Genomic DNA, 15,075 nt, shown 5'->3' with positions numbered 1-15,075 from the left:
ATATTTCGGCTTTGGTGACACTCGTGATGACCGGAGATTGTCTTCCCGCCTCTGGTACACAATTGCAAATGCAGAGCAGAAAGGGAGAGCATATTTACAATTCATTTTGGCAACTGGAATAAATGTAGCGTTGAACGCAGGCTTGAGAGAGAGAAAAGCTTGCCCCAATAACGATGCACATTCGGCCCGCGTCTCGATTGTAACAGGCGACGGGGGAGAATAACAGGACGGGTCGCGAACAAAAAATAAAAGTCACAGCGTAGGGGTTGTAGGCTGGAAACGAGGCGTGACAATGCTACAGTGCGTCTGACCAGCGGTGGTTTGCCGAACCTAAGAGCAGGCACGTGGTTAGACCGCTTTGCACGAAAGCTGCTTCACAGCAAAAAAGGGGACGTTCACTTCGACAACCGGTAAGCTGGTGGAAAAAATCAAAGCAGCGTTTTGGAAAAGCAGCAAACTCGAATAGCGACAGAGCACGCGTTGCCCAATCCCGTGCTGCCTCCACAGTTTTGAACTGGTTCCAGTGTTAGGTTCGGCCACCTGCTCGCCTCGCAAAGGCACGTCTTCGTCAGATCCGACGGCTGGGTCCAGTTCGAAAGTCCAACGGGGCTTCGGCGCTCGTCTCTAGAAGGGCAGCGTGTCCAAGAAGAGTTTGTCCACAATGGCGGGCGGGGCGACCAGATCCGCCAGCTTCAGGTAGAAAATGCGTTGCAGCCCCTGGGTGCACAGGGTACACAGTTCGGGTAACTTGCCCAGCAGCTTGGACAAGTAGTTTGGCCTCATCTGCTCGCCTGCGCTCGACGTGACGTGGTCTTTCAGGCAAGTTATGATCTTGGTCTGCAGGTCTTCCACTTGCTTGGGTTCCTTTAGGCCGTGCCGATCTGAAATGTCACAAGATCAGAACATGCGCCATCAATCCCCTTATCCGACATCCGTACACTTGTAATCATGTGTTGTCAGGGAGTCATAGAGTGATACAGTGTGGAAACAGGCCCTTCGGCCCAACTTGCCCACACCGGCCAACATGTCCCATCTACACTAGTCCCACCTGCCCGCGTTTGGCCCATATCCCTCCAAACCTGCCCTATCCATGTACCTGTCCAACTGTTTCTTAAACGTTGGGACAGTCCCAGCCTCAACTACCTCCTTTGGTACCATACACCCACCCAGGCTCGTTCCATACACCCACCACCCTCTGTGTGGAAAAGTTACCCCTCAGATTCCTATTAAATCTTTTCCCCTTCACCTTGAACCCATGTCCTCTGGTCCTCGATTCCCCTACTCTGGGCAAGAGACTCGGTGCATCTACCCGATCTATTCCTCTCATGATTTTCTACACCTCCATAAGATCACCCCTCATCCTCCTGCGCTCCAAGGAATAGAGTCCCAGCCTGCTCTACCTCTCCCTGTAGCTCAGGCCCTCTAGTCCTGGCAACATCCTCGTAAATCTTCTCTGAACCCTTTCCAGCTTGACAACATCTTTCCGCTGATGTTCCGTTGACTGGATAGCACGCAACAAAAGCTTTTAGACAATAGACAATAGACAATAGGTGCAGGTGGAGGCCATTCGGCCCTTCGAGCCAGCACCGCCATTCAATGTGATTATGGCTGATCATTCTCAATCAGTACCCCGTTCCTGCCTTCTCCCCATACCCCCTGACTCCGCTATCCTTAAGAGTTCTATCTAGCTCTCTCTTGAAAGCATTCAGAGAATTGGCCTCCACTGCCTTCTGAGGCAGAGAATTCCACAGATTCACAACTCTCTGACTGAAAAAGGTTTTTCCTCATCTCAGTTCTAAATGGCCTACCCCTTATTCTTAAACTGTGGCCCCTTGTTCTGGACTCCCCCAACATTGGGAACATGTTTCCTGCCTCTAACGTGTCCAACCCCTTAATAATATTATACGTTTCGATAAGATCTCCTCTCATCCTTCTAAATTCCAGTGTATACAAGCCTAGTCGCTCCAGTCTTTCAACATACGACAGTCCCGCCATTCCGGGAATTAACCTAGTAAACCTACGCTGCACGCCCTCAATAGCAAGAATATCCTTCCTCAAATTTGGAGACCAAAACTGCACACAGTACTCCAGGTGCGGTCTCACTCGGGCCCTGTACAACTGCAGAAGTACCTCTTTGCTCCTATGCTCAACTCCTCTTGTTATGACTCAGGTTCGATCCTGACTACGGGTGCTGCACTGTAAGGAGTTTGTACGTTCTCCCCGTGACCTGCGTGGGTTTTCTCCGAGATCTTCGGTTTCCTCCCACACTCCAAAGACGTACAGGTATGTCGGTTAATTGGCTGGGTAAATGTAAAAATTGTCCCTAGTGGGTGTAGGATAGTGTTAATGTACGGGGATCACTGGGCGGCACGGACTTGGTGGTCCGAAAAGGCCTGTTTCCGGCTGTATATATATGATATGATATGATATGAAAGCCAACATTCCATTGGCTTTCTTCACTGCCTGCTGTACCTGCATGCTTCCTTTCAGTGTACCTCGGTGCACGTGACAATAAACTAAACTGTAACTGTAGCTAGGATTAACAAACTCATCAAGGAGGCTGGCTCTGCCCTGGGGGCGGAGTTGGAGTTGGATTCACGGGAGGGGGTCTTGGAGGGGAGGAAGCTCCTCAAACTGTGGAGCATCCTGGACAATACAGCTCACCCCCTCCATGACACACCAGCCAACCTGAGGAGCACCTTCAGCAACAGACTGGTTTAGATTTTAGATTTAGAGATGCAGCGCGGAAACAGGCCCTTCGGCCCACCGAGTCCGCGCCGCCCAGCGATCCCCGCGCACTAACACTATCCTACACCCACTAGGGACAATTTTTACATCTGCCCAGCCAATTAACCTACATACCTGTACGTCTTTGGAGCGTGGGAGGAAACCGAAGATCTCGGAGAAAACCCACGCAGGTCACGGGGAGAACGTACAAACTCCGTACAGACGGCGCCCGTAGTTAGGATCGGACCTGAGTCTCCGGCGCTGCATTCGCTGTAAGGCGGCAACTCTACCGCTGCGCCACCAAGATGCGGCACAGAACGCCACAGGAGACCCTTCTTCCCTCTGGCTATCAAACTGTACTACTCCCCCCACCCTCCTTTCAAAAGGAATAGGTGACGTTTCGTGTCAAGACCCTTCTTCAGAAACGTCACCTATTCCTTTTCGCCTGAGTTACTCCAGCATTTTGTGTCGGTCTCCCGTTCTATGTTCCATGTTGGACCAGACGCAGAGTGGATGGGCAATGGGTTCATGGAAAAGTGGGGGCCGTGCTCACCTGTTATGACCACGAGAGTCGCAAGGCAGGAGAAGCTGGAAACGTCTATCTTCATACGTTGCAAGGTGCCCGAGAAGCTGACGATCGAGTCGATCCATTCGCCAAAGCCACGTACACACTGCTGCCGGTGAAGGACTATGCCGTTGCAGAAGATGAGCTTGCCCTCGTCAGGATTGGACCTACAACCAAATGACCCGTTGAGAGAGATGCCCTGGGTTCAAGGAAATCGCCCTTCCTCTCAGGCTCCGGTTGCATAGGAAGGCGGTCCATAGAAAATAGGTGCAGGAGGAGGCCATTCGGCCCTTCGAGCCTGTACGCACCGCCATTCATTGTGATCGTGACTGATCATCTACAATCAGTAACCCGTGCCTGCCTTCTCCCCATATCCCTTGATTCCGCTAGCCCCTAGAGCTCTATCTAACTCTCTCTTAAATTCATCCAGTGAATTGGCCTCCACTGCCCTCTGTGGCAGAGAATTCCACAGATTCACAACTCTCTGGGTGGAAAAGGTTCTTCCCACCTCAGTTTAAAATAGCCTCCCCTTTGTTCTTAGACTGTGTGTGGCCCCTGGTTCTGGGTGTGGAGGATGTGAATGAAGGGATGGGGCAGGACGACCAGGATGGGGGAGGGATGGAGAGAGAGGGGATGCAAGGGCTACTTGAAGTTGGAGAAGTCAACGTTCATACCGCTGGGGTGTGAGCTGCCCAGGCGGAATACGAGGTGCTGTTCCTCCAATTTGCGCTGGGCCTCACTCTGACAGTGGAGGAGGCCCAGGACAGAAAGGTCAGTGTGGGAATGGGGACGGGGAGTTAAAATGGTTGCCAGGGAAAGGCAAGACGTTGGTTAGCACTCAGAAGTAGGGGGAGTGTTATTGGAGGGAAGGTGGGCCTGCGACGCCATATCGAAGAAGGGTCTCGACACGAAACGTCAGCTGTTGTTCCCCTTCTCCAGAGATGCTACGCACACCTCCAGTTTCAGGGACAGTTTCTTCCCGGCTGTTATCAGGCAACTGAACCATCCTACCACAACCAGAGAGCAGTGCTGAACTACTATCTACCTCATTGGTGACCCTCGGCCTATCTTTGATCAGACTTTGCTGGCTTTACCTTGCACTAAACGTTATTCCCTTATCATGTATCTATCTGTACACTGTAAACTGCTGGATTGTAATCATGCGTTGCCTTGACTGGACAGCACGCAACAAACGTTTTTCACTGTACCTCGGTACACGTGACAATAAACTAGACTGCACTGAACTGAACTGACCCGCTGAGTTACCCGAGCATTTCGTGTCTACCCGCGCTGTACTCCATCTTAACGCATGACCTTCAGTAAGGAGGGGGCACGTTAGAGGCAGGAAACATGTTCCCAATGTTGGGGGGAGTCCAGAACCAGGGGCCACAGTTTAAGAATAAGGGGTAGGCCATTTCGAACGGAGATGAGGAAAATATTTTCCGTCAGAGAGTTGTGAATCTGTGGAATTCTCTGCCTCAGAAGGCAGTGGAGGCCAATTCTCTGAATGCATTCAAGAGAGAGCTAGATAGAGCTCTTAAGAATAGCGGAGTCAGGGGGTATGGGGAGAAGGCAGGAACGGGGTACTGATTGAGAATGATCAGCCATGATCACATTGAATGGCGGTGCTGGCTCGAAGGGCCGAATGGCCTCCTCCTGCAACTATCGTCTATTGTCTATTGTCTAAATGGAAGGCAATGGTCACAGAGTGATACAGCGTGGAAACGGGCCCTTCGGCCCAACTTGCCCACACAAGGCCCAACATGGCCCAGCTACACTGGTCCCACCTGCCCGCGTGTGGCCCACATCCCTTCAAACACCCGTCCCATCCACTGTTTCCCAAACGTTGGGATATTCCCTGCCTCAACGACCTCCTCCGGCAGCTGTTGGTGGTGGGTGTACGGACCCCCTGGAGTGGCCAGGTGCCTACCTGTAGGCCAGGAGTGACCAGGTGCCTACCTGTAGGCCAGGAGTGGCCAGGTGCCTACCTGTAGGCCAGGAGTGGCCAGATGCCTACTTGTAGGCCAGGTGTGGCCAGGTGCCTACCTGTAGGCCAGGAGTGGCCAGGTGCCTACCTGTAGGCCAGGTGTGGCCAGGTGCCTACCTGTAGGCCAGGAATGGCTAGATGCCTACCTGTAGGCCAGGTGTGGCCAGGTGCCTACCTGTAGGCCAGGTGTGGCCAGGTGCCTACCTGTAGGCCAGGAGTGGCCAGGTGCCTACCTGTAGGCCAGGTGTGGCCAGGTGCCTACCTGTAGGCCAGGTGTGGCCAGGTGCCTACCTGTAGGCCAGGTGTGGCCAGGTGCCTACCTGTAGGCCAGGAGTGGCCAGGTGCCTACCTGTAGGCCAGGAGTGGCCAGATGCCTACCTGTAGGCCAGGTGTGGCCAGGTGCCTACCTGTAGGCCAGAAGTGGCCAGGTGCCTACCTGTAGGCCAGGAGTGGCCAGATGCCTACCTGTAGGCCAGGAGCGGCCAGGTGCCTACCTGTAGGCCAGGAGTGGCCAGGTGCCAACCTGTAGGCCAGGAGTGGCCAGGTGCCTACCTGTAGGCCAGGAGTGGCTAGGTGTCTACCTGTAGGCCAGGAGTGGCCAGGTGCCTACCTGTAGGCCAGGAGTGGCCAGGTGCCTACCGGTAGGCCAGGAGTGGCCAGGTGCCAACCTGTAGGCCAGGTGTGGCCAGATGCCTACCTGTAGGCCATATGCCTACCTGTAGACCAGGAGTGGCCAGGTGCCTACCTGTAGGCCAGGAGTGGCCAGATGCCTACCTGTAGGCCAGGAGCAGCCAGATGCCTACCTGTAGGCCAGGAGCGGCCAGATGCCTACCTGTAGGCCAGATGCCTACCTGTAGGCCAGGAGCGGCCAGATGCCTACCTGTAGGCCAGCCTGAGGATGAAGAGCTCCAAGAAGGCCGACTCGAGCAGGAGGTCCTGATCTTCCTTGGGGAAAGCGCTGAACCCTGGGACCTTCTCCGCCCACTTGCGTATCATGTCCATCGACGCGGCCAACAGCTCGTAGAACTGCCGCACCTCGCCAGCCTCGTCCTCCTCCGACGGGTAGGCGCTGGATTCCTGAAACTGGACCAGAGGCAGGTGAAATCAAGAGGAGAACCACCGAACAGCCCTTGACATTTTTCTAAAAAAAATCAATAACAAAATCAAAGCAAAGCTCGGACCACCATAATTCATTCAATGCAGGTTGAGATCACTTTGCAAAGGTGTCTCATTAACAAGGCTTTGCAAACTGGTCGGAGTTTCACTTCATCCTGCAGTTCAAAATGCGAGGCTGCGTTGTGTTCGTACTTATTCCCGAACTGCGTGTGGGTGATCGCAAATCATGTCTGATGGCAAAATTGCACGCTTGCTGTTGTGACGTTGGCGCCATTGCAGTTTTTTTTGTTGCTTTCGCGCAGTGCTGCTGCGCAGTTGCTGCCCCTGCAGCGTGCACGCCAACTGGGCCTTGCCCAGGTGAATACTACGCCGCGCATTTGGCGCCGGTGGTCGCAGGGCATGCGGCAAGAGAGGTGCAGCCGCCCTCCGAGGTGTGAGGCAGGCAGGGTGGCATTGCCAGGCAGGGTGGCATTGCCCGCGGTAGGAAAGTGCGCGGAGCCAGTTTGCCGCCTTCCCCCCCCGCGCCCACCTTCACACTTGTCGGCGTTTCGGCAAAGAATATCAATGGTGAGAGCAATGGGATCGAAGAGGAAACTCTGTGTGTGACCGGTGTATGGGAGAAGGCAGGAGAATGGGGCCAAAGAAAGAAAGGTAGGTCAGCCATGACTGAATGGCAGAGGTGATGTGATGGGCCGAATGGCCTAATTCTGCGCCCATCCCTTACGAACCTACGAACTTATGACCTGCCTGGAAGCAGAAATTAGAAACTGTTCGTTAAAAAATGACCTTCTGGTGCCCTTGCCCAAATCCCCTTCTGGTCACCTCCGCCAACTTCAGTTCTCTGACAGTTGGCAGAGAGGCTTCTGTGCTGCCTGGCAGTGCCCACTGATGCCCCACATGCTTCAAGGTGCCCTGGACCTGACTGGTATCTCCAGCCTTACAGTTCTGCTGGAGCTGGTGGGCAGTAGCCTGACTGCAGTGGGCAGCAAATAAGCTAGAAGAGTTTCATTCGATTGCCAACTAGAAGTTACATATGTAGAACCAAGTTTTGCTTGCTTTCGTTGAGAGAGACAGCACGGAAACAGGCCCTTCGGCCCACGGAGCTCATGCCGACCATCCACCACCCTGTCACGCTAGTTCCATGCTATCCCACTTTCTCGTCCACTCCCTGCACACTAGGGGGCAATTTTGCAGATTGGCCTACAAACCCGCACGGGCGCGTCTTTGGGAGTGCGGGAGGAAACCGGAGCACCCGGAGAAAACCCATGAGGTCACGGGGAGAACGTGCAAACTCCACACGCACACGCACACGCACACATACACACACACACACACACACACACACACACACACACACACACACACACACACACACACACACACACACACACACACACACACACACACACCACCCGAGGTCGGGATGGAACCCGGGACCCTGGCGCCACCCTGGCGCCACCCACTGTTGGCATCGTTTATCGGGTTGGTATCTTGCCTCCTTCTCCCAAACACAAACATTTTTCTTTCCCCCCCCGTTTCAACCCGTCAGCTAAATGCATCCTTATATTTACCTTGGAATAATCTAGATTGGATATGACTGGGTTGGAATCAATGTGTGCCCTGACCAGAGCGGTGATGAGACTAACTGGAGCATTGGTAGATGTAGATTCTTGGGCGTTCTTTGGTTTGGATGGAAGGCGACCTCTACGACCTTTCAGGTTGTCCGTACGGACCACTGGGAAAAAAACACAGTTAGAAATTCTTTTAAGCCTCTTAGGCGAAGAAGTCCTCATCGATTGGAGTTCAGCTTAGTTTATTGTCGCGCGTACCGAGGTACAGCAAAAAGCTTCTTTCTTGCGTGCTAACCAGTCAGTGGACAGACAACACACGCGTACAATCGAGCCCTTTGCAGTGTGCAGACACGTGATAAGGGGAATAACGTTTAGTGCAAGGTAAAGCCAGCAAAGTCCGATCAAGGATAGTCCGAGGGTCATAGATAGATAGGTCAAGGGGTAGATAGTAGCTCAGCACTGCTCTCTGGTTGTGGTAGGACGGTTCAGTCGACTGATAACAGCTACTGGATGCACAGAGTGAGCGGTTTTGAGAGTCGCACGGTGTTTTTCCCACTTGCTGGGAATCTCGTGAGATTCCGTCGTCAGTTATACAGCAGTAATCTCCACAGGCCCAAGCTTGCAAGAGGCAAGCAATGAGGAACTTGGTTCATCACCACTCTACACTGACATTTAGCTTGGTTTATTTTAGATTTTAGATTTAGATTTAGAGATACAGCGCGGAAACAGGCCCTTCGGCCCACTGGGTCCGTGCCGCCCAGCGTTCCCCGCACACTAACACTATCCTACACACCTGTACGTCTTTGGAGTGTGGGAGGAAACCGAAGACCTCGGAGAAAACCCACGGGGAGAACGTACAAACTCCGTACAGGACGGCGCCCGTAGTCAGGATCGAACCTGAGTCTCCGGCGCTGCATTCGCTGTAAGGCAGCAACTCTACCGCTGCGCCACCGTGCCGCCGTTTTGGTGTGGTGTGAGGCAGAAGGCAGTGGAGACCAATTCTCTGAATGCATTCAAGAGAGAGCTAGATGGAGCTCTTAAGGATAGCGGAGTCAGGGGGTATGGGGAGAAGGCAGGAACGGGGTACTGATTGAGAATGATCAGCCATGATCACATTGCATGGCGGCGCTGGCTCGAAGGGCCGAATGGCCTCCTCCTGCACCTATTGTCTATTGTTTATTGTCACGTGTACCGAGGTACAGTGAAAAGCTTTTTTGTTGCGTGCTAACCAGTCAGTGGAAAGACTTGCACATGATCACACTCAAGGGTATAGATAAAGACTTTAGGCTTTAGAGTTTAGAGATACAGTGCGGAAACAGGCCCTTCAGCCCACCGGGTCCGTGCCGACCAGCGCTATCCTACACGCTGGGGACTATTTACAGCTTTTACCAAAGCCAAATTAACCTACAAACCCGTACGTCTTTGGAGTGTGGGAGGAGACCGGAGCACCCGGGGAAAACCCACGGGGTCACGGGGAGAACGTGCAAACTCCGTACAGACAGCATCCGTAGTCAGGATCGAACCCGGGTCTCTGGCGCTGTGAGGCAGCAACTCTACCGCTGAGCCACCGTGCCAGTGGGCAAAGGGATAAAGGGTACAAGTGCAAGATAATGTCCAGTAAAGTACGATTAAAGATAGTCTGAGGGTCTCCAATGAGGCAGATGGGAGGTCAGGTTGGTGAGAGGACGGTTCAGTTGCCTGATAACAGCCGGGAAGAAACTGTCCCTGAATCTGGAGGTGTGCGTTTTCACACTTCTGTACCTCTTGCCCGATGGGAGAGGGGAGAAGAGGGAGTGGCCGGGGTGAGACTGGTCCGTGATTATGCTGCTGGCCTTGCCGAGGCAGCGTGAGGTGTAGATGGAGTCGATGGAAGGGAGGTTGGTTTGTGTGATGGTCTGGGCTGCTGGCCTTGCCGAGGCAGCGTGAGGTGTAGATGGAGTCGGTGGGAGGGAGGTTGGTTTGTGTGATGGTCTGGGCTGCTGGCCTTGCCGAGGCAGCGTGAGGTGTAGATGGAGTCGGTGGAAGGGAGGTAGGTTTGTGTGATGGTCTGGGCTGCTGGCCTTGCCGAGGCAGCGTGAGGTGTAGATGGAGTCAGTAGAAGGGAGGTTGGTTTGTGTGACGGTCTGGGCCGATGGCCTTGCCGAGGCAGCGTGAGGTGTCGATGTAGGCGATGGAAGGGAGGTTGGTTTGAGTGACGGTCTGGGCTGCTGGCCACAGTTCTCTGCGATTTCTTGTGGTCTTGGATGGAGCTGTCTCGATTGACTTAACCCACACACAATGGCATCCCAGCACTGCAGCTCAGTATTGAACGCGGACACTGTCCAAGCCGAGGCAAGCCTATTGTCACGTGCACAAGCATGATGTGGTACAGGTGCAATGAAAATCTTGCTTGCAGCAGCATTACAGCAACGTACACTCAGACAGCACACACAAACATATATAAATTATACAGAGCCGAGGTATTGGTAATAGTTTATTATGTTCACATACAGTGAAAAACCTTGTCACATCATATTATACCTGAGTACAAGCTGGCCACATTCAAGTACAACAGGTGAAGCAAAGAGAAAAATACCAGACGGATGAGGTTCCATTGTCCAGACCCGGGTTCCATTGTCTCCACAGTGATGTGTTAGTAAACGGGGATCGCGGGTCGGCGCGGGCCTGGTGGGCCGAAGGGCCTGCTGTGCCACCAGCATTGGAGAAGGTAACGCATATCTCGTGCCCTATGTCAAGCCATGACGTGGCTTATTTCTGGTCTTGCCACCAATACCTGGCGACCTTTGCACTCAGCGGGCTGTTTCTAAGCATCATGTGTTATGCATTGTGGGGATTATACTGATGTCTGGGAATAATCTTTAGACTTTGGAGATACAGTGCGGAAACAGGCCCTTCTGCCCACCAAGCCCGCGCCGACCAGCGATCCCCGCACACACTAGCACAATCCAACACACTTGGGACAATTTACAATTTTGTACCGAAGCCAATTAACCCACAAACCGTCCCGAAATGTCGCCCGTTCCTTCTCTCCGGAGATGCTGCCTGTCCCGCTGAGTTACTCCAGCATTTTGGTCTCTATTCTCGGCTTAAACCAGCACCTGCAGTTCCTTCCTACACAAACTACATACCTGTACGCCTTTGGAGTGTGGGAGGAAACGCAGGCAGTCACGGGGAGAACGTACAAACAGCGCCCGTGGTCGGTTTCAATTCCCGGGCCTCTGGCGCTGTGAAGGCAGTGACTCTACCACTGCGCACATACTGATCCACGTGCAAGAAACATAATCTCACTGTACCTTGGCACGCGTGATAATAAATGAACTATTAAACCGTTAAACCATTCTGTGCCTTTATTTAAAAATTGATGATTAAAATTTTGCTCGCTGGCTGGGAACAAACTGTTGAAGTGGAAGCCAAAAATATATTTTGCCACATATGTTAGTACTACTCCAGAAGCTGGACATTAGATCAGCTAGGCCAATTAGCAAGTGTTGATTGCTATGTCCTCGTTTGCATGACTGTAACATTTATACAGGATGGGAATCAGGGCCAGGCATTTGTGATAATGTGGTCCCGTCTGTGAGCAAAGAGAAAGTGCTTGCAGTCGGTTTTGTAGTGAAGGACTGCAAAGCAGTCACGAGGAAACCAGTCTGAAGTTTTTAACTCCCACTGTGCAAGGGATAACTGTGTTCGATTATGAAATATACCTCACCTTTGATACATAGAAGAAACATAGAAAAATAGGTGCGGGAGTAGGCCGTTCGGCCCTTCGAGCCAGCACCGCCATTTTCTTTGGATTTTTTAGAAATACAGCGCAGAAACAGGCCCTTCGGCCCACCGGGTCCGCGCCGCCCAGCGATCCCCGCACACTAACACTATCCCACACCCACCAGGGACAATTTTTACATTTGCCCAGCCAATTAACCTACATACCTGTACGTCTTTGGAGTGTGGGAGGAAACCGAAGATCTCGGAGAAAACCCACGCAGGTCACGGGGAGAACGTACAAACTCCGTACAGGCGGCGCCCGTAGTCAGGATCGAACCTGAGTCTCCGGCGCTGCATTCGCTGTAAGGCAGCAACTCTACCGCTGCGCCACCGTGCCGCCCAATATGATCACGGCTGATCATCCACAATCAGTACCCCGTTCCTGCTTTCTCCCCATACCCCTTAATTCCGTTAGCCCCAAGAGCTAAATCTAACTCTCTCTTGAAAACATTCAGTGAATTGGCCTCCACTGCCTTCTGTGGCAGAGAATTCCACAGATTCACAACTCTCTGGGTGAAGAGTTTTTCCTCATCTCAGTCCTAAACGGCCGACCTCTTATTGTTAAACTGTGACCCCTGGTTCTGGACTCCCCCAACATCGGGAACAATTTCCTGCATCTAACCTGTCCAATCCTCTAAGAATTGTATATGCTTCTATAAGATCCCCTCTCATCCTTCTAAATTCTAGTGAATACAAGCCCAGTCGACCCATTCTTTCATCATATGTCAGTCCCGCCATCCCGGGAATTAACCTGGTGAACCTACGCTGCACTCCCTCAATAGCAATAATGTCCTTCCTCAGACTCCTCAAATGCAGTCTCACCAGGGCCCTGTACAACTGCAGTAGGACCTCCTTGCTCCTAAACTCAAATCCCCTCGCAATGAAGGCCAACATGCCATTAGCTTTCTTCACTGCCTGCTGTACCTGCACGCTTACTTTCAGTGGCTGATGTACAAGCACACCCAGGTCTCGATGCACCTCCCCTTCTCCTAACTTGACACCATTCAGCTAACAATCTGCCTTCCTGTTCCTGCCACCAAAGTGGATAACCTCACATTTATCCACATTATACTGCATCTGCCATGCATCTGCCCACTCATCCAACCTATCCAAGTCACCCTGCAGCCTTATAGCATCCTCATCGCAGCTCACATTGCCACCCAGCTTTGTGTCATCCACAAACTTGAAGATGTCACATTTAATTCCCTCGTCTAAATCGTTAATATATATTGTAAATAACTGGGGTCCCAGCACCGAGCCTTGTGGTACCCCACTAGTCACTGCCTGCCATACTGAAAAGGACCCGTTAATTCCTACTCTTTGCTTTCTGTCTGCCAACCAGTTCTCTATCCATGTCAATACCCTACCCCCAATACCATGTGCTTTAATTTTGCACACTAATCTCTTGTGTGGGACCTTGTCAAAGGCTTTTTGAAAGTCCAGCCACACCACGTACACTGGGTCTCCCGTATCCATTCTACTTGTTACATCCTCAAAAAATTCCAGAAGATTAGTCAAGCATGATTTCCCCTTCATAAATCCATGCTGACTTTGACCGATCCTGTCACTGCTTTCCAAATGCGCTGCTATAACATCTTTAATAATCGACTCCAGCATCTTCCCCTCTACCGATGTAAGGCTAACTGGTCCATAATTCCCCGTTTTCTCTCTCCCTCCTTTCTTAAAAAGTGGGGTTACATTGGCTACCCTCCAGTCCACAGGAACTGATCCAGTCGAGAGAACATTGGAAAATGATCCACAATTTCTAGGGTCAATTCCTTGAGTACTCTGGGATGCAGACCATCAGGCCCTGGGAAGTTATCTGCCTTCAGTCCCAACAGTTTACCTAATACCATTTTCTGACTAATGTGGATTCCCTTCAGTTCCTCCCTCCCACTAGATCCTCGGTCCCCTAGTATTTCCGGGAGATTGTTTGTGTCTTCCTCAGTGAAGACAGAACCAAAGTACTCGTTTAACTGTTCTGCCATTTCTTTGTTTCCCATTATAAATTCACCTGTCTCTGATTGTAAGGGACCTACATTTGTCTTCACTAATCTTTTCCTGTTTACATATCTAAAGAAGCTTTTAGGGTCAGTTTTTATATTCCCCGCAAGCTTTCTTTCATGCTCTTTTTCCCCCCCTCTAAATTAACTCCTTTGTCTTCCTCTGTTGAGTTCTAAATTTCTCCCAGTCCTCTGGTTTGCTGCTTCCTCCAGCCAATTTATATGCCTCTTCCTTGGATTGACTCCCTTTAGTTGAATCTCAGCTTCAAAGCGAGATTTGTCATTCGTCAACTTTTGCGCACTAGCCAAACGTACAAGTGCTCCACAGATTTTCCGAATACACTTTGCAGAAGCTGCTGTCCAGAATGTTTCCATTTCAGTTTAGTTTATTGTCACGTGTACCGAGGTACAGTGAAAAGCTTTTGTTGCGTGCTGACCAGTCAGCGGAAAGACAACACACGATTACAATCGAGCCGTCCACAGTGTACAGATACATGATAAGGGAGTAACGTTCGGTGCAAGGTAAAGCCAGCAAAGTCCGATCAAGGATAGTCCGAGGGTCACCAAAGAGGTGGATGGTAGTCCAGCACTGCTCTCTGGTTGTGGTAGGATGGTTCAGTTGCCTGATAACAGCCGGGAAGAAACTGTCCCTGAATCTGGAGGTGTGCGTTTTCACACTTCTGTACCTCTTGCCCCGATGGGAGAGGGGAGAAGAGGGAGTGGCCGGGGTGAGACTGGTCCTTGATTATGCTGCTGGCCTTGCCGAGGCAGCGTGACGTGTAGATGGAGTCGGTGGAAGGGAGGTTGGTTTGTGTGATGGTCTGGGCTGCGTCCACAACTCTCTGCAATTTCTTGCGGCCTTGGATGGAGCTGTTCCCAAAACACGCCGTGATGCATCGCGGTAAAATGCTTTCTCGGTGACTTCTGTGCCTTCTATGTTCCACCAGGCTCCAATTCCCAGCAGCGGCACCATGTTTTACGCATTGTTCCTGCACGATCCCTTATCGCATTGAGCAGTTTGTGCCAACGCTGCAAAATGTCCTTGTTGTTCTCTTTACCCAGCTGATTTATGACTCCAGCTTTGTCACACTCAGAGATTCTTAAAACCTAATTTAAAATCTCACATGTTCTGGGTGGGGTTTGAGTTTGCAGATCAATGATTCAAACCTATGGATTGTCAACTGAGAAAGTGGCTGCTGGTGTCAATATTTCGGGCTTATTAAACAGATCAACGTGACCAGCTTGACTGCGCTGACTTGCTAAAGCATGAGGATTGTCAGAGGTTTAGATTAGTTTAGTTTAGTTTGGAGATACAGCGCGGAAACAGGCCCTTCGGCCCAT

At 51.7% G+C, this 15,075-nt stretch overlaps 1 protein-coding gene across 1 annotated transcript in view; it reads right to left on the bottom strand.

The window, feature by feature from the left end:
* Positions 1 to 623: 623 nt before the first annotated feature.
* Positions 624 to 15,075, bottom strand: part of LOC144611922 (nuclear receptor subfamily 4 group A member 1-like) — a 39,415-nt gene continuing 24,963 nt past the window's right edge. The window contains exons 3-6 of the mRNA XM_078431254.1: positions 7,967 to 8,130; positions 6,160 to 6,362; positions 3,281 to 3,459; positions 624 to 881 (exon numbers count right to left, since the gene is read on the bottom strand). Of these exons, the coding sequence (XP_078287380.1) occupies positions 625 to 881; positions 3,281 to 3,459; positions 6,160 to 6,362; positions 7,967 to 8,130 (803 nt within the window). The 3' untranslated portion in view covers position 624. The remainder of the gene's footprint in view (positions 882 to 3,280; positions 3,460 to 6,159; positions 6,363 to 7,966; positions 8,131 to 15,075) is intronic.

The sequence above is a fragment of the Rhinoraja longicauda genome, chromosome 42, assembly GCF_053455715.1.
Source record: "Rhinoraja longicauda isolate Sanriku21f chromosome 42, sRhiLon1.1, whole genome shotgun sequence".
In the NCBI taxonomy this organism is placed as follows: domain Eukaryota; kingdom Metazoa; phylum Chordata; class Chondrichthyes; order Rajiformes; family Arhynchobatidae; genus Rhinoraja; species Rhinoraja longicauda.
This window is presented reverse-complemented; position numbering and strand designations above follow the sequence as displayed.